We start from the raw sequence: 19615 nt of genomic DNA on the forward strand, positions 1-19615 counted from the left end.
TACTGACTTCCAAGGTCTAATATTTCTTTCACATGATATAGTTTTCCCCAAGCTAAACATCTCTACTTCCTTCAAATGACCCACATTTAGCAAAGTCTCCAAAGTCCCCTCCTCATCCAGTGTGCCCTTCTCTAGATATACTCCAGTCTGTCAATGATCTTCTCAAAAGGTGGAACTCAGAGCTGCCTACAATATTCCAGATGCAATATGAGCCATTCTAAGCAGAATCAACACAAATTATGAATGAACCTTTCATTAAGCACCTCTGATAGAAGAACTTGAAAAAAATAACTTTAAGGCATGATCCCGCTTAAAAAGTTAGAAAGTTTTTCTAAATTAAAATGCATATAAATTTGTACAATTAGATATATTTTCAAGTAATTGTGATCTCATTTTCACTTGGCCTTTATTTCATGAGGAATATTCTTTTTTAGAAACAGCAGACTCATTTTACTAGTCTGCCTCTGGAAATAGCTTAAAAGCTATATGCACAAGTGCCAAGGTGTAAAATGGTAGGGGCTACATAATGGAATGGAGAACACAGAACAATACAATAGAACCTAAGTTCCTTAAGGACAGAGACTATTCTGTTTTTTATCCCAGGTGCCTAGCACAAGAATAAGAACAGAAATAGGGATTGGACCTGTAATTTCATTGGTATGGAGAACTCTCAGATGAGGAAATTCCCTATATAAATGAAGGCTGGCACCTTTGCAACCACATTAGAGTTTCCTAGAGCACTGAATTCAGATCTTCCTAGTCAAGGCTGGCCTTCCATCTACTTACTCCACTTTACCTCTCCTCTTGCAAATCATTTACTTAACAAATGAATCTTGGATACAGAGAATGAAACAGCCTTTCAGTCCAAATTTCAACACTGCCACAAACTAAAATTAGTATCAGGGCTTAAAAATTCCCCTCCAATTTACAGGTATCTTATGATCAAAGACAACATGACCCAAAAGGATGAGAAGTAGAATAAAACTATGGCCTGGGAATCAGGAAGCCCTAAAATACAACATGCCTAAGTGACAGTAGGAGTCAGTAATTTAGGGTCACAGATTTAAAGAAGGAAAAGTAAATCATCATCTAGAAAATGCTGAAGTTATTTAAATGGGAACAATTAAGCTGTACAAAAATGGAATGAGGCACTATGGACAGAGGCAGACTCCTAATCACAGGCAGCCATCATGATTGAAGCCTTTTCAGGGATATTATAGCTGGCACATGTGCTTCCCATGTAGACTGAATGACTGCTTTAGTTGTCAGATGTTGGTTCACTGATTGATTGTAGGATTAGATCAATCAATAAGCATTAAGTATTTCCACACATGAAAGAAAGCAGTAATTGCCCTCAATATGCTAGGCTGCCCCAGGTTTCTTCCACCTCTAAGAAAAGTTTGAGCCTCTTAGAATATGTCAATGTCTATTGCTGAGTTAAATGTCTTCCTCAATTTCAAATTTATCTCACACATAGCTTATTTGTACATAATTTTTTTCCACGTTGTCTCCCCCCTTAAGACAGTGAGCTCCTTTTGAGTAGAAGCTTTTATCTTTTTTTTATCTTTTACCTTTTTTTTTTTCTATCCCCAGCACTTAGCACAGTGCCTGGCACACAGAAGGCACTTAATAAATGCTTATTGACTGACTGTTGGAGATAGAACCTTTTGTCACTTCAATTTCCCAAATCTTGGCAAATAACGTCATAACATCCCCAGCTGGGCCAACAGCCGGACAGGAGGAAGAAAGACGGCACAAGGTTGGGACGCTGGAGACTGTATAAAAGTGGTCGAGCTGGCAAGAGCTCAACAGGCATTCAGTGCTCCACCCGCAATTTCTTAGGGCTCCTAGACATGTCGGACCCGTGCTCGCGCCGACTCACCGATGTTGGCTGGGAAGGGGACCTCGTGCACCGCAGGGTCCAGGTTGATCACGTAGGGGGGCGAGCCCAGGCCGTGAAGGTATCCCGTGAGCCTCTGCGGAGAGAGCGCGGGAGACAAGGAGAAGGGAAGGTGGTAGTGGAAGTGGTCCCGCCATCCCACCACCGCTACCCCGGGCCAGCCCCAGCCCGGGCCCCTCCAGCAAGAGCCTCTCCCCACCTCTCGCTTCCGCGCCTCACCTGTACGAAGGTCGTCTTCCCAGACCCCGCCATCCCCAGCACCAGGAGACATACTGGAGGTCGGGGCTGGGGCCGGGGCTGAGGGGCCTCCGCCTCTGGAGCCGCAGCTCCCACGGCGGAATCCATCTTCCCACGGCGTAAGGCAGCGCCTGCGCAGAGCGATGCCGGAAATGACTTTAATGAGACTGAGTCCGGTCCAGACAGCCGGCATGCAGAGTGGGGCGGGATCAGAGCTTCGGGCGGCTCTGGACAGGGCCAGGGACCCAGGAGGCGGAGCCAAGGGCGGAACCAGCACTGGATTTGAGAGTAGAGTAGAATCGGAGGCGGGGCCAGGAGAGTGGGCGGAGCCTGAACCGGGACCTGAGATTGGGGTGGAATCTGAAGCAAAGTCGCACAGCTCGGATGCCATCCCTGGTCCCGGAACTGGTTTTAAAGAGGTTCTGAGGCTCGAGTGGATAAGAATATCCTTGAGCAGGAGCAAAAAGAAAGCACAGGTGAAGAGGTGGAGGGGAGACCGGGCTACAAAAATGGCGAAAAGTTGGGCTCGACCCAATTGGGGAAGGACTGGGAATTGGACGAGAGTACAAAGTCTTCCAGAGAAGAAAGCTGTCGGGAGGAGAGCGATGACACCCTGAGCTCCGACAGTGCGCCTGCCGCGGGCAGAAAAGAATTGGGCAAAGGCGAGTATTGTGTCCTCTGTACAGTGCCCAAGACCCCAGACCAGGACAAGAGTTCTCCGTACTCTGGCCCCGGGAACGTTCAGAAGGGGGTACGGGACCTTGGTCTTCCTGTAGGGCTGCACATCGACACTTGTTGGGTGCCCAGAAGTTTCCACAGGGAGGAATTGGCGAGACTCTATCTTTCGCGTGGATTTCCTTCCCTGGCCTCCACTCCCACCACCCCTGCACACAATGTCCAGCACTTTGGGGATCAACACTTGAGTACCCGTAACAGGTGAGCTCAAAAAGGGTCAGAGGGAGCAAACGAGGAAAACCCTGTCCAAAACAGAGACCAAGGAGGGGGAGGAGGGAGGGTTAGCTAGCAAAAAGGTGGCAAAAGTAAACAGCTAAAAAAAGAAGATTCTCCCAACTTTTCTCCCAGTTCTTCTGCACCGGACAGAGAATTTGCCTCAGGTAAGGAGTTGGAAGGGACCTCAGAGACTTTGTAGTGCAACCCACACGTGAGACAAAAATCCCCTCCACACTGGGGCAGCCAGGTGGCAGTGGATAGAACACTGGCCCTGGAGTCAGGAGGACCTGAATTCAAATTAGGCCTCAGGCACATAACACTCATTAGCTGTTTGACTCTAAGCAAGTTTACTTAACATCAATTGCCTTACCAAAAAAAGGAAAAAATCCCTTCCATAACATGCCCAAAATAATAAATAGCCTTTGTTAGAGGACTTCCACAGAGAAGGAATCCTCCAATTAATCAACAAGAATTTATTAAGCACCTATCAGATATTGTGATAAGGAGCTGGAGACAAAAATGCAAATAAGGTTTTAAAAACTCTTTTTCTCCTTAAATTTTCTTGTCAGCCTCAGAACATCCTGAGTTTTACCATTACTAAATCTATTCTTACAAAACAGTGGCATACTTTTGTACACCTCTTCTGTAACCTCCCCTACCTCCTTGGGTTTTGGCTATACCCTGAGGCCAAAGGGAGTGATAGATACTACCAAGCTGGAAAGAGTAGATTGGTTGGGCAATATTGTCACCCAAAGACCAACCTAGCTAAGATCAAAAAGCTTCATTACCTAGAGGTTGGCTACCAAATGATGAATTTTTTGGCCACAGCAATTCATAAAACAATTTATAAAGGCACATTAGGAGTTGCAGTCTGTGTCAATAAAAGGAGAACATACAATAAAACTATGTATCTTTTGAACATAACAGCTCATATTGTCCTCTGAATTTTTGAGACCTGCTTAGGAGAGGTGAAAGAATAAGATTGGTGGCTTGAGGCAACGAAGAATAACACACCATCATGGAAGATATTATAAGTGATATCAAGGTAATAATAATAGCTCACAAGTAATCATGAAGGTGTAATGGGCAAATAATGTGTTTCTGCTGCTTTTCCCCTTAGGTTTTCTCAGGGTCCTAGAATGATACGTCAGCATCTGAATCGTAATGTTTGCTACCTAATGGGTAGCAAAAAGCTACAGCAGTTGTTAAAGTCACAGGAGGAGTTGGAGAAAAAGATGCAGAAAGAGCTGGCTACAAAGGCACAGGTAGAGCAGGAAATGATCCAGCTGAATAGAGAATTGATGCAAACACGAGCCCAGAGGAAGCAGCTCATAGAAGATCATTGTCACATGCAAGCTGAAATCCAACCATTCTCAGGTGACAGCCCTCTCCTAATGGGATATGTACCTGATCCAACCAAGAAAAAACAGATAGCACCAATTAAGGTATGGGATCAACAGATGCAACAGTTGGAGCAGATCCAGTGGCAAAAGCAGGAACTGATCTCCAGTTATGAGTTCCATACATCATCACTCCGGGAGGAGCTGCTGCGACAAGAGGAGATTCAAGCCCAACTGAAAAAGAAGATTCAAGCATTAAATGCTAGGAGGACAGTGCAGATTACTCAGGAGGAGCATATCAAATCACTGCAAATGGAAAAACCAAGAATCCAGAAGGAGGCAAAAGCACACCTTCATAGTACACAAAGAGATCTTGTTAAAGAGTGGAAAGTGCTAAGGCATCAGCTGTCCAATGTAGAGATTTTGCTGGGGAAAATTATGATGGGAAAGCACAACCATGTCCTGAAGCATGCGGCAGACAAATCTATCCTTAAGTTCACCTGGCAACTGCAAAATGAGAACAAACAATTGCATAAGGAAATGGTGCACCTCATTCAAGAAGCCCAACAGCTAGAGGCCCAACGGACTAGGCTTCGAAGGCAGAAACAGCAGCTCCAACTAGAGCAGTGTTGCTTGGAGAGCATCAAAGAAGGGAGGCATTGTAAACTACTAAGAGCTATTCCCTGCCAGAAAGGACAAAGCAGTGGGAAGACCACACTGGCCCCTTTCCCAGGTACCAAACCAAGGATGAATTCATCCTAATTAGTGAGAATATTTATTAAATGCCCACCTAAGCAGATGTTGTTAGTTGCTATACAAAGCAGCTTAAGTGATCCCTGTCTTCTAGGATCTTATAATTTAAAATGGGAAAAAAAATAAAATGAATATAAAGTAGGCTGTCAGACTGTAGAAAGAGGGATGACACACAACAGTAGAAAAGTTCATATTTAAAAACCCTTTTTTGGTAAAATCTTTGTTGAAAATAACATGATAATAGCTTATTGAAATTATTAGTAGAGAAGGTCACTTAGCTCTTCCTCTGTAATACTGTTTAATATTTAATTCCTGGAGTTACCTATACCTCCCTCTCTCCTTATCCTCTGATGATAGAATCCATCTCAACATCTTCCTGCATCTCGGCACTTAACTGACTGGGCTTCTCTGGCTACTTACCACACACTCTCTACAGTGGACCAGAAGAGGAGGAAGTCAAGCTATGGTGTTCATATTTTCTTTTGGCCTCAATGTTATCTTCCTTCAAAGGATAAACTTTTCTTTTTGATGGCAACCATTTATGTTGGCTGCACAGTGCTAGCACAGACATTCCAAAATCTCAGGTTAGCAAATACAGGTAGGTCCCCACCTGTTATTTCTAATTTTTGTTGCCTTGATCTTTACACCCATTTGTTTGAACCATTCCAACAAAAACAGGGAAGTACAGACCTCAAAGTGCTGTAAGCAAATCTGAGACTTCCGGTTAGGGGAAAGGGATATTAAACTTATGTGCCAAGGACCTAATAATTGCCTTTTTGCTTTTGGTTTGTCTTGGTGTTCCAATGAAGCATGAAGTACTCTTGTAAATATGTCAAGGGGCCCTCTGGTAGAGGACAAGAAAGTGACCTTACAGAATTGCCTATTTCCTGGTAGCATTGTTTTGATTTGATACTAAGTAGCTTAGGTTTAGCTTTGAATTTAACTGAGAATGGTAGGTGAAAATATATGTAAGGATTTGTCTTTTTAACAAAGCTTTGCAGTGGAAGAAATAATTATCATCATTGTGGCACCCTAGTCTGTGGAATAATTTAGGATACCTATTCTACAGGGACATTTGAAAGAAAAAGAAGCTGTTTTAGTTCAGATTTCCCTTGGACAACTGTTGAAAGAGAAAAGCACCATTCTAAATCACCCCTCACTCTCCACCCTTCTGAATTTCAAGGTTATTATAAGATAAATTTTAGCCCAATTTATTGGTATAGAATTATTTTCATGTGTCATATGTACATTTATAGTATATTAGGGCCCTCATCTAGATATGTCTTACAACACGTTCCCGTTTTTTAGGACTAGGAGCATAATTTTACTATTTCAGACTATAGTGGTTTTATGGTAGTTATCTTTGTTCGTAACATTTTTGGAATTTTGTATTCATTGGTATAGAATTATATTTTCACATGTCACATGTATATTTATAGTATACTGGGGTCCTCATCTAGATGTTAAAACTCATTCTCATTTTTTAGGAATAGGAGCACAGTTTCACTATTTCAGATTATTGTAGTTTTATAGTAGTTATCTTTGTTCATAACATTTTCAATCATATGTATTTATTGGTATAGAATATTTTTACATCATATGTATATTTATAGTGTATTGGGGCCCTCATCTAGATATGTTTTAGAATATATTCCCATCTTTTAGGACGAAGAGCACAGTCTTATTGTTTTGGATTATTGTGGTTTTATAGTAGTTATCTTTGCTCATGATATTTTCAGTCATATGTATGGTATGCTTGATAGCTTGCTCAGGATCAGAATCTTCAAATTCTAACATTTTTCAAAGGAGAAAGTAAAATCCTTTTTATGATGTGGTTTTCAGCAAAAGCCCAGTAGTTCAGATACTATATATATATGCGCAATTCTTATTGAATAAATTGTTCAAATGTTTTATCTTCTGAATTTTGGGAGTGTTCTTTATGAGTAAGGAGAATCTAGTGTAAAAGATCAAGAAATTAAAGATTTCATCACTGTGCCATCAACACTTGGAATCAGCATTCTTTTTGTATATGAAGAGTACCAGCATGTTGTAGACAGCAAAAAACATTTAAGTCCTACCCATGAGGCATGTGTAGCTCTGGGCAAGTCACATAATGTCTCAGTGCTCTTAGTTAATTATCTAAGACTGTAAATTGCAGAGAAGGTATCATCTTGCATTGGTATAGGAAGTTTTCTCACCTGGGAGTTCTCTATTCCGGAAAAGACATTTCCTAGCCCGCACCCCCAATTATTGCATAAAAGCCAGTGAACTACAATTTATTCACTGACCTGGTTTTACTTATTAATGGCCCAATCTAGTATGCTTTCCAACATACCACAATGTCTCCTCATTAGTACCCATGGTACTAATTGGTTAGTTCATACTCTTCCTAAGTTAGAAAACTCCATTCTTTATACAGAAACCACAACTTGCTATAGAAGTTTTGGTGGCATGCAATCAGCTTACACTTCATACCTCCAGATCCTTTTCCCCCCTCTTATGATTTCTAGCTGTAAACCTAGGATGAATTCATCATTCTTTTTCATTATTAAGACCAATCTTAAAAAAAAAAATAAACTATAACGCATAGTTTGGTATCCACTCTAGTTATTATTGCTGGGTAGGCGTTCCTCATATGTGTACTTACTTAAACCCATAAACATGCACAAATACAGACATGATCCACATAAACAAATGCAAACTCAGAACGGGTATTGGAATTGTGGAAGGCACAGAGCTATAAAACCAGGCTGAAAGAGTTTGTTATGAATTTGGCCTGAATAGGATGACATTGATAACCAGTTATCACCATGCTGATAATGATGGAGTTGCAGTCTCCTCTCCATCATTAAGGAATATGCATGGGTTCTGGACAAAGAGAGTAGATTATGAAGGAGAACATGACACACTCTGAAGACTGTCTTGCTAGGAGTCAAAATAACTCCCAAATGGATGGGCAACTCATCTCATCCCATTATTTCTTTTCACAAGCCTAGGTTAATTTCCAGACAATAAGGACATAAAATACTTCTAGTTAAAAAATAATTCTACCTAGATATTTGTTCTTCAATAACTTAGCCATAGCCACTATGGCAAGTCAAGGTGTGAATTACCTCTGAGGAAAATTAAGGAATTAACTTAGGAAAATAAACTAAATTCTAAAGTAATTATTTTGTCAACAATAAGTTTACTTCTTCCTGCTCCCTGGCATAGGCTGAATTCTTACCTTATGATAGGAGAGAGATAGCAGGGAGAGATACATTCAAAATGACAAGTATCTGCCTTAAAGAGAATAATTTAAATCATTTTCAATACTATGGCCCAAGGAAAGGCAAAGACAAATTGCCCCCAAAGCACCCAATGTAGGGTTGTAGAATCTTTTCACTTTTATTTCAGATTCAGTATCATGGTAACCATTTTGACCAGCATGCTGGTCTTCTTAGTTAAATGTTGGCTGAGTAGTCAAACAACAAACAGGAGTCAAAGAACAGCTAGAGACATCATTCTAGTAAATGGACGTTTATTTCCTTCAATGTTACCACCTACACCCCAAGTTTTAACTTTATAGGATGTATGCATATTACTCTTCCATCGTCCCTCCCAGGCAGTCCCTATTCACTTTACAGCCTGGATTTCAGGGCATAGTCGTGCAAGAAAAAATAAAAACACAGGAGTGTCTTCTCATCTGCTGCTCCTGGCAGCAGAGAGGCCAGATTTTACTTCTCACTTACTAGAAACAGCACTTCTTGTGAGGTGCTCTTCTGAGGTGAGATCAACTGATAGAGCTAACTTAACATCTCTCCAAACTCCTGTTTTGTCTTTTTTTTTTTTTTGGAGGACAGCAAACTGGAAGAATTACAGTTTTCCAGAATCCAAAAGTGATTCTTGTCACTTGCCACTATTTACAACATGTGCCAGGGACAAGGATCAGGTTTTTCATGTACTATATAGCACATGAAACAAATGGGAGCAAGGCTATGGGACCTGCATTTTGGGGTAAGAAGGTGGTGAGACCAAGAATAATGAGAAGCTGATACAAATGACATCCCAAAGAAAGTCAGTCTCAGAAATAAACATCCTAATAGGGATGGCTGGGTATGCGAGACAGTAAAGAGGGAAAGTCTCTTTTTTTCCAGCTCTGGCTAAGTGCTTACTTACATCCAGTCCTGAAGTCTCAGGTTCCTAGACTAAGGGGACTCCCAAGAGAGGGCCCTTTCATAGTCATCACTCTGCAAGAGGGTAATAACCCAGGGAGAATTCAGAGAAGAGGCAGCACAATGACTGGAGGGAGAGGTAAGGGTTTAGACTGTGGAGAATGGCTACTAAAGTTCACTGTGTCTAAACAGAAGCCCAAGGGAGAGGAAATGTGCACTTAAGCTGCTGACACATATGGCATCACTAGGAACAGCAGGACATCAAGTATACCTAGTGAGATGCCGCTTAACAATTAAAACTAAGGAAGTGCAGAACAAACTTTTAGGAGCTGATCTCAGCAACAGATGTGACCCCAAACACCAGGAAAGCTCACGCTGGACAATAATGCTTGAGTTGCCCTTTCCTTTCTAGTCATTTTACAGCTATTCATCTATTTCTGTTGAGCCAATTTTTTTCATGACTATGAATCTAGTAAAAGAAGCATTTCCCAGTAACACCCAAAGTGCAAGACTAGTCTTCTGACTCACTCTGAGTTCATGTTCAACTGGGCTACCTACATCTAATCTTGCCCCATCAAGGTCATGCCACCAGGAGGAGTAACTGGGCTAACAGAAAGAAATGCCTGACAGATGTCAGCACCAAATAGAGGCATCTAGACTAGTTATATATGAAGCATAATATTATAAACTGTATGTGATGAAGAGCAGTTGCATTGTTTTACAGATTAGATGGTGGGTTTTAGTAGCAAGTGGAAGAGTTGGGGAAGGAAAGGCAGGTAAAAATTTTCCTAATCCCAAACCCTAAACCTCAGCTTTTAATATTCTAACTATGACCACTTCACCTCAAGGAGGAAAAATCCAACAGCCAAGAGTTTCCCACTTTTGTTGAGGGAAAGAAGATGACATCGGCATGGTAAAGATGACAGTGGAACTTTAAGGCGTACAAGAGTTGGGGAGACAGGATATTCTGGAGAGAGGAAGCCCAGAAGTCCAAAGAGGAGGAGGAATGACTTGAGAAAATTACTAAAGAGAAAGGGGTTGAGAGGACTCCCCAGTTCCAGGGCCTCCAGGCCAACAGTGCCCCATCCCTTCACACAGAGATGCTCTTGCACTGGCCTGTTACTTCCTTCCACGTTTATGGCTGGTCTTTGAGAGCTTCACTGTCTGGAAGCACACTGGCACGGGCACTTGCTCTGGCTCCAGCTCCTCTCCCTCAGCGTTCTCACAAGAGGCTGAGCCTGCCAGGCCCTTCCCTCCCCGACGATCTGAATCCTTCTTGTCCAGCACAGCTTCTGGTGGCCGTGGCTGTTTTCTACCAGCCCTTGGCGACATCCTCTTCTTGTGCTGCTGCTGCCACCGCCGTTGCTCCTCCTGCTGATGCTGCATCTTCATCAGCTTCTCAAAGCTTTTGGTTGTTGTGGTGTTTACCATGAACCAATCCTAGGGATTCAGCAAAGAAAGGTCATCAGTTCAAGACAAGTGGGGGGACACAGAAGGAGGAATGTAGGGACACAGAGAAAACAGGTACTGGGGGGAAGGCAAGCCAGGGAGGCAAGAAAAGGGTACAACTATCTAAAGAGAAGCACAGATCAGAAGAGAGACAAGAATTGGGTGAGAAAAATTTTCTTACCACATGGTAACTAAAAAAAAAGTATGAATCTAGGTAGAGGCCGCTGGAGACAGGTGATTAAATTTTCTATACAGAAACTAAGTTGCTAGGAGCTGCTCCTGATCTGGTAAATAGTTTTGTCGGTCCCAAGGCGAACAATCACTTAAAAAAAAAAAAAAGACTTTGGGGGCAGCTAGGTGGTGGAATGGATACAGCACCAGCTCTTCAGTCAGAAGGACCTGAGTTCAAATGTGGCCTCAGACACTTCACACTTACTAGCTGTGTGACTCTGGGCAAGTCACTTAACCACAACTGCCTTGCAAAAAACAAACAAAACAAAACAAAACAAAATAGAATTGCAGGGGCAGCTAGATGGCGCAGTGGATAGAGCGCCTGGCCTGGATTCAGGAAGACCTACGTTCAAATGTGACCTCAGACACTTACTAGCTGTGTGACCCTGGGCAAGTCACTTCACCCCACTGCCTTGCCAAAAAAAAAAAGAAAAGAAAAAAAAAAGAATTACAAACCATTAATAACCATATGAAAGAATGATCCAAACCACTAATTAAGAGAAACACAAATTTAAAAAAAAAATCCCAAAGTTTCATATCACACCTAACAAATTGGCAAAGATGACAAAAGATGAGAACAAAAGATGTAGGGGTTATGGGAAGACAGGTACATTAATGCTATGTTTGGTGGAATTGTAAATCAGCACAACTTTTAGGAAAACAATTTGGAGTTATACAAATAAAGTGATTAAAATGCCAAGAGAGTCCACTACTAAGCATATACCTCAAGGGTCACCGATAAGAGTGTCCATAAACACCAAAATATTTATAGCATCAATTTTTTTGTGGTTGTAAAAAACTGGAAATAAAATAGCTGCCCATCAAGTGAGGAACAGCTAAAGAAAATTGTGCTACATAAATGTAGTGGGATACTGCTGTCCTATGAGAAACAATGAATGTAACAAATACAAAAAAACATGAAAAAGGTGGCATGAACTGATGCCGAGTGTAGTAAGCAGAGCCAAAAAAAAAATCAACATAATAACCACAACAATGTAAATGAAAAGAAGTATAATAAAACAACTGAAAGTAAATATTGCAAAATTACAAAGAATAAGGATGGTTAAAAAAAAAAAAGATATTAGTAGAAACCCCATTCACTCTTTTGCAGAGGTGGGCAGTCTACGGGTACGGCAACTGACTGTAAACATTTTCAGTCTTTTTCCAATGTACTGATTGGTTTTGCCGAATTTTTTTCCTTCTTTTTTCTAAAAAAAAAAAAAAAAAATCTTTGGCATATGGGATGGATCTCTGGCTTGAAGGAGAATAGAAAGAAATGTAGGTGAGGTAAAAACAAAAGCAATCAATAACAATTTATTAAAAGACATCAGTGCCTCTTCTGAACATACAAAGGAAGACAGACTCTCATGCTTCAGACACCAAGGGTCACAAAATACAAAAACTACATATATACAACAGAAACCTCACCTCAGCATGGACGGAGTTGATGTGGTATTTGACACCACTCTCTGACACAAACTCCTTCTCACACAGGAGGCACTTATATTTTCCAGCCACAAAGTCTCCCTGTCTCCGAGAGAGAGAGAAAAAAGGAGACCAGTAGCTTCTTGGTAAATCCAAGAACTTAGCAGTAGGTCTAGGAATCCCGAGGGATAAAAGTAAGGGAAGAGGAAGCTGACCTTAGCAAAGGAGAGAAGGGTAAAACATCATGTAAAGGATTTATGTCAAAGGACTGGCTCTGCTTTCACACTACCAAGGATATATATCGCTTAGAGCAGTTCTGCACCAAACCCTAATCCTGCCTTCTATATGACCTGTTCTTCTGTCTTTGCCACATAAACATCAGAGTGTTCCTATGTTCCCAGGTTTCTTCCCACTTTCATACTCAAGTTTCCTTGCTTCCAAAAAGACTCATATTTATTACAGGTCCCTAATCTCAACTCCAGAGACAATAATTCACTGTTTTTTTCATTAAAAAAGCAAAGCAGTTGGAGAGCTCCACCCTGTCATTCACTACATCTCCTTGGCTATTATATGTGCCTGACAGAGTACTGTCCACAACACCTAGTATAGAGATTCTGAAACTAAGATCAAGGTGATAAACTTCTAACCATTCTTGGACAGATCTTGCTTGGAGGCCTCTAATTCCCAACTCTGGACTGAGATTTCTCTCCCTTCCTGAAGCTTCAGGTTTCCATGAGGCTCATTTTATATGAGAAATTGCTTCTGAATGGGTCTGGAAAGAAATACCTTTCCATGATAGAACCCATACAACCCAAGGCTGGTGAGTTGTAGGATACATGGGTCAACATGGTTTCAGGCCAACATGGCAGTTCAGGTTCAGTCTAGGTCTCAGCCTATTCTAGCAAAGCTGGATCCTTGAACTGGGCTCAGAACTAATATTCTCCAGATTTTTCCAAAATGGAGATGATTTGTGGCTAGGCTGGACCTTTCAGGAACATCTCTGACTACAGTTAACTTCTCCAAACCCAAATCACACCTGGAACCCTGAGACCAAACGAGAACCAACCCAAATCAGCTTCTGAAGATGCCAGGATGACTGACAAACACATGTTCACCTAAAATGAATTTTCTTCCATGTCAGATGATTTCAGACACAGGTAGTTGGGCAAAAGGAGAGTACAAATTAAGGAAGTAAAATAAAGTTACAAACCAATGTGCAAGTGCCCAGGTGAGCCTTGAGACCAGACACACTACTGTAGACAGACTCACAGCCCTGAAGAATAAAAGAGGAAACAGGGTTAATACCACTCAAAATAACATTCTTTCCCAACAGCCTGATCAAGTTCTTTGGAGTCCAACATTGCAGGGAGTAACATGGAGATTAATAAACAGCACATCATGCAAAAGTGAGAAAGAAAAATAGGAAAGGGAGGGAGAGAGAGGGGAAGCAGAGAATCACTGAATCTCAAGTGTTGGAAAGGATCTCATAGGTCACCTGGTCCAACCCAATTCTAGTGAAGAATTTCTTCTCTAACACTGACAAATACAGACTGCTTCTGAAGATGCCTAGGGATAGGGAACTTGATACTTCCCAAGAGAGCCTATTCTATCCTAGCCAATTCTCATCATTGAAAAGTTTTCCTTGTCTCTCTGAGACCAAATGAAACAAGTTTAAACCCCCTTCCACATTATAGCTCTTCAAAAAATTGAAGACAGCCATTATGTCTCCCTAAGTATTCTCTCCTCTGAGTCCTTCAACCAAACTTCCTAAGAGCAATGGGATGTAGTGGATGGCAATACAGTGGAGTACACATAGTAATGGCCTTGGAATTAGTAAGACAGAGGTTCAAATCCTATCTCTGATACTTATAAAGTTATGCAACAATGTGAAAACCACTTCACTTCTCTGAGCCTCAGTTTCCTCATCTTTATAATAGGGATACTTACAGTACCTACCTCATAGGGTTGCTGTGATGCTCAAATGAGATAATGTACCTAAAGTGGCCTGCAAACCTGAAGGGTTATATACATGTCAGTTATTTTTACTGTTATTATTGTTATATGATATGGTCTCTAGTCCCCTCACCATGCTGGTCACCCTCCTCTGGACACACTTACAGCTTATCTCCTTCCTAAAATGTTGTATCTGGATCTGAAAAAAAATACTCACAACATGATCTGACCAGGACCAAGTATAACCAGCAGTCCATATCAATTAATCAATAAACATTTATTAAGTACCTTCTATGTGGCAGTACTGTGCTAAGAGCTAAAGGATATAAAAGAAGGCAAAAGACAGTCCCTGCCCTCAAGAAGCTTACAATCTAATAGGAGAGGCAACATGCAAATAAAATATACAAACAAGGTACATACAGGATAAACAGGAAATAATTAACAGAGGGAAGGCACTAGAGTTAAGAGGATTGGGGAAGGCTTCCTGTAGAAGGTGGAATTTTAGTTGAAAGTTGAAAAAAAAAAAGCCAGGGAAGTCAGTAGTTGGAACAGAGGAGGGAGAGCATTCCAGGCACAGGGGATAGTCAGAGAGAATGCCTAGAGCTGAGAGATGGAGTGTCCTGTTCATCGAACAGGCAGGAGGCCAGTGTCACTGGAAAGGAGATGAAGAAGGGAGAAGACACGGCTTAAGGTGAAAAGCCTCAATTTTTTTCTGTAAAATATGAGACAAGGTTCTCAGCTGAGAGGGTCGGGGGAAAGGGAAACATGAGAAGTCTGAGGAATGATGAGAAGGTCTGCAAGAGCCACTGTGAAGAGTGGGATAGTGTTATGAGAAGACAGGTATAGGATTGCCGAGCAGCAATGAGAGCCCACCTGAGCCTTTGTAACATAAAACTGTAGTGGACCTAGTCAGAACAGTTGAATGATTTTTCTCTACCTTTGTTTGGCAGCAACAAAGACATGACAGGTGGGAACAATCCAAGGCTGAGGCTTGACAAGGTATAACTGGGATTCAAGAAGAGGGGGACAGTGTTGAGTTGAATTAGTTCACCAAGGGGTCAAAATGGAGAAAAGAGGAGAGAGTGGCTAGTGCAAGGCAGATGGCCTGGAAGAAAACTAAGGGATCAGGGGATTAGAGAGCCCGGCGAGAACAAGGAGTAGGGTTATAATAGCAAGAGTATTATATCCACTGCCCTGGATACTATGCCTTTCTTAATGGCCACCTAAGGTCAAGTTCATTTATCAAACTGACACGTCACACTGTTGAGTGTGAGATTAGCATGGTAACAACTTAACTACACAAGTACCTGTAAAAAGCCAATTTATTTTTTTCCCTGGCATCAATGACCAAACAAAAAAGAGTTTAGATGAAATGGTCATTAAATGTAAATACAAAAGTTCTCTAAATTTATGACTATATCTTTTTTTTTTAAAAAGTAGAACCAGAGTTCATAGATCCCATTTCTAATTTTCTCTTGAAAATCCAAGTAATAAAGATGTTACTTGGGATCACATAAGTATATTGCAATGCAGCTAAGAGATCAGAAATGCTTAAGCTAGGTTCTCACCATGGAATGTAGAAAAAAAGGCTATTTTGAAATGAAGAGCATACAACTGTTTTCTATGTCTTCTGTGTCCTCTCCTGCAATCCCAAAAGTACTACATACACAACAGTAGACTCTTAATAAATTCTCACTAAATAAATGGAAAAGAATAAATCACCTGGTTGGGACAATGGACGCGATGATACATCTTGATCTCTGACTTCCATTTGTACAGCACTTCCTGGCTGAAGGTAGGTAATCCAGGACGAGTATATTTCAGCTACAGGTCAAGAATATAGCTTGTCAGAAAAACCCAGACCCTGCCTAATATACTCCTAATATTACCCCAAGTGTCTCATTTTGACAAGTATGGAATTCCAGAGTCCTGCATGAAATAATAATAATAATAATGATAAGAAGAATGCTTTATATCATGCTTTAAAGTATACAAGGCAATTTACATATGCCAAGACATTTGATCCTCACAACCCTAGGAAATAGGTGCTCTTTTATTATTGCCATTTCACAAGTGAGGAAACTAACACTGAGAGAGGTTTAGAGACTTGCGCAGGGTCACACACCTGGTAAGTGAGGCCAGATTTGAACTTAGGTCTTCCTGACTTCAGGCCCAGCACTCTACCTACTAGGTGACCTAAGTGCCTTGATACGAGAAAATCCCTAAGTTCCTTAAGTGTAGTTTTGAAATTGACATTCATGAAACTAAGTTTTAGAATGATTATTATAAAAATGAATTTATAAAATTATAAAATAAGAAGAATTTAAACTCTAAACTTCATTTGTATCTTGAACCGAGTAAGTGCTTGGCAAATGTTTGCTGAACTGAACTGCTGAACTGGATTGAACCTGAAATCAAATTTATTCCTTCATCTCTCTAGACTCTCAGTTTCCTCCTTGGTAAAATGAGATCAGACTAAATTACCTCTAAGGGCTTTTCCAACTTGTGATTTATTATTTTCCAATTTATAATGTACTATCAAAATAAATATACAACACAGCACTGAGGTCTCAGGAAGTCCTCCATTAGAAAAGACTTCAGTATTCTGTGTGTATATCATGTCTTGTGATAGATAGTAGCATTTATCATGCTAGGATCATCGATTTAAAGATAGGACCTTTAAGGGGATTTATTAGGAAGGGACATAAACATATACTTTATTCTCGTTAGAACAGAAACAAGTATGAGAAATTAATTCAATCTTTTAACTTAAGTTTCCAAAATAGTACTTATGTTCAATTCAAGAACTTGAGACAAATTACTTAGCCACTATTAAGTTAAGAAATTGTATTGGTTTTTAGACCAAAGGAAAAGTATGTATGAACTTCTGTGGTACGACCCTTTCATTAAAGTGCTTTTATGGAGCTCAAAACCTTAGACCAGACCTAAGCCATTCCCCTTCATTAGAATCCTGGACAAACCTAAGTTCTGACCCATCCCCTATTCAAACTGTTCATTCATGCAATCACCTCCTCTTCCATTATATATTATCCTTGCCTCCTATCTAGATCATGCTCCTTTCCTAGGTAATCTAAACACTCTGTGTAGCAACCACACCCTAACTCTTCTATATATAGCCAGCAAACAAGTAACACAACAGAGCAAACACAAAGCAAAAGGCGAATTCATGCAGTGGACTTGATGGCCTTATTAGAATCAGTCCAGGGTTAAGGCAACACCTGAAGGAAAGAATAAAACAGATTACCCAACACCCACTCCAAGGTGATATATCTAGAACTGGGCTAATTCCAGAATGCTGATCATAGCAGTGTATGGCAAAGACTTGCCAAAGTGAAGTCATTTTGCTATAGTGAGCACAGCATTCCCCAAGATGAGTTTGGGCTTCAACTTCACCTTCCGGTCATCAGGAACCAGGTCCTGAAGCACCTTCTTCTTAGGCCACTCTTTGGCCAGTTCGGCATTGGCTAGCTCCTGCAGGTAGTATACAGCCACTTTGGCTGAACGCCTCTGCACGCGACCCCCAGTACCAGTCTCCAAACTCAGCTCTCTTAAGCCCTCTGGTCGGCCTGACTCTGGAAAGAACGGCATCTGTAGGTAGGAGTCACAGGGAAAACCAGGTCTGATGAGCAATCTCAGAGCCAGAAAAAAAAAAAAAAGATTACAATATTCTCAACACCAAATAAACATCCAACAGAACTTAGCAGCTTTGGTTTGTTAATTGCTGAGCAAGGCTAGCCCAACTTTACTAGTGTAAAATCTACAATCCAAAACAAAAAGGAGTTGGTTCTTAAGTCAATAAACATTCTGTGCCAAAGACCAGGATATATTATGATAGATGCGCAACTTCTCTGATTTGCTCTGGAACAATGCCCACAAGGAGTAATGCCCACAAATGTGTATATGCACATATATACACACACACAAATATATATACATTATCTCTCTCAATTGTAAGAAACTTTCAGTCTCTAAGAAGACCATATCAATTTACTAAAAATGTTATCAGCTCTGGCTTTTCTGATTTACTAATATTCCAGAGATGAAAATATCCCAGAGTATAAAAAAAGACATGACAGAGTCAATAAGAGAGAAGAAAGGGGAATTATTAGGTATCTTCTGACAGAATCTGGCAGCCAGTTAGTACTCACAGGTCCATGTTCTGACCGCAGGTGATACATAAGTCCAGCCTTTGATCCATACGCCTTCCCACAATGGTGACATTTCAATGTCATCTTCTCCAGCTCTGCAGCTTCTTTGCCACATTTTCGGATGTGATACAAGTAGCCCATGATGCTTGTGAAGCTGCCAGAGCAACTCTAAACATGAGAAGGAGGTCTAAAATCCAATCTTATTCCCTTTGACACACTTCCCCAAATTTCACAGTCTCAGTACCTCCTCCTGACATTACAACATGAACATGCCTTTCCAACATCCCCTATCTGACACAATCCTTTCTCACTCCCAGTTCAACTTCTACCCTAAGCCCCAGAGTGGCTACAACTAAAAGAAGAACTTGTTGTCTTGACTAAAGACTATAGCTCTGTAGCGATCCAGCCTAAGTAAAATATCAAAACACACACTAACACAAAAACCTCAGTCCAGACTTCCTAAAAAGCTTATGCTTGGATCTTCTCCACTCACTTCAGTAAGAATAAGCCATCCCTGAAGTTTGGGGTGGGAAAAAAAGATTTGGAGGGAAAGGGAAATGAAAGAAAAAGCTGTCTTGCAAGGGGTTACACTAATGAGCGGGGGCTAGAGAAGAAAGAAGAACTTCATTAGGCTTGCAAAAACTAAGAGCAACAGGAAATATCCTTGAGGAGAGGGGAGGTAGAGGAGAGGAGGGATGTATCCTCAAGACTCGGGCCAAGAGAAGCTGTCCTTGCAGGTGAAGCACAGGGATCAAGAGACCCCGATTCAGGGAAGGCTCCTACCTCCCTCGTGCACTTAAGCTTCCCCATCCTCTTTAGGACCTTCCGGAGTCTCTCTCGTTCATTTGGCTCATCTAGCTCTCCTCCATCTTTCAGGATGGGCTGAAAAGGAACAGGAAAGACAGGAAGATGGGAAAATGGGCAAATATTAATTAGTAACAGCTAAACAACAACAATAGCTTACATTTATACAGGGCTTTAAGGATTGCAAAGCACTTTATAAATTATCTCCTTTTTAGTCAGAGAACAGAAAAAAGGAGGAGAGGCGAGGCA

General features: G+C 41.1%; 3 protein-coding genes across 12 annotated transcripts in view; 1 reads left to right on the forward strand and 2 right to left on the reverse strand.

Annotated features, from left to right (window-relative positions):
• The window catches only part of GPN1 (GPN-loop GTPase 1), a 27519-nt gene extending 25245 nt beyond the window's left edge, over window positions 1-2274 (reverse strand). The window contains exons 1-2 of the mRNA XM_027850518.1: window positions 2120-2274; window positions 1883-1976 (exon numbers count right to left, since the gene is read on the reverse strand). Coding sequence (XP_027706319.1) covers window positions 1883-1976; window positions 2120-2245 — 220 coding nt within the window. The 5' untranslated portion in view covers window positions 2246-2274. The remainder of the gene's footprint in view (window positions 1-1882; window positions 1977-2119) is intronic.
• Window positions 2275-2991: 717 nt separating this feature from the next.
• On the forward strand, window positions 2992-7744 carry CCDC121 (coiled-coil domain containing 121). The gene is made up of 3 exons (XM_027850321.1): window positions 2992-3073; window positions 4209-5161; window positions 5539-7744. Exons 2-3 carry the CDS (start codon window positions 4228-4230, stop codon window positions 5577-5579), a joined length of 975 nt encoding a protein of 324 aa, XP_027706122.1. The 5' UTR covers window positions 2992-3073; window positions 4209-4227; the 3' UTR covers window positions 5580-7744.
• Window positions 7745-8684: 940 nt separating this feature from the next.
• Window positions 8685-19615, reverse strand: part of ZNF512 (zinc finger protein 512) — a 29190-nt gene continuing 18259 nt past the window's right edge. For all 10 annotated transcript variants that reach the window (XM_027850311.1, XM_027850310.1, XM_027850318.1 and 7 more), the window contains 7 exons: window positions 19346-19444; window positions 18563-18730; window positions 17808-18002; window positions 16116-16217; window positions 13651-13713; window positions 12444-12542; window positions 8685-10775 (listed from right to left, as the gene is read on the reverse strand). In XM_027850311.1, coding sequence (XP_027706112.1) covers window positions 10455-10775; window positions 12444-12542; window positions 13651-13713; window positions 16116-16217; window positions 17808-18002; window positions 18563-18730; window positions 19346-19444 — 1047 coding nt within the window. In that variant the 3' untranslated portion in view covers window positions 8685-10454. The remainder of the gene's footprint in view (window positions 10776-12443; window positions 12543-13650; window positions 13714-16115; window positions 16218-17807; window positions 18003-18562; window positions 18731-19345; window positions 19445-19615) is intronic.

This window comes from Vombatus ursinus, unplaced genomic scaffold (assembly GCF_900497805.2).
Source record: "Vombatus ursinus unplaced genomic scaffold, bare-nosed wombat genome assembly UNPS02009062.1, whole genome shotgun sequence".
Taxonomy (NCBI): Eukaryota; Metazoa; Chordata; class Mammalia; order Diprotodontia; family Vombatidae; genus Vombatus; species Vombatus ursinus.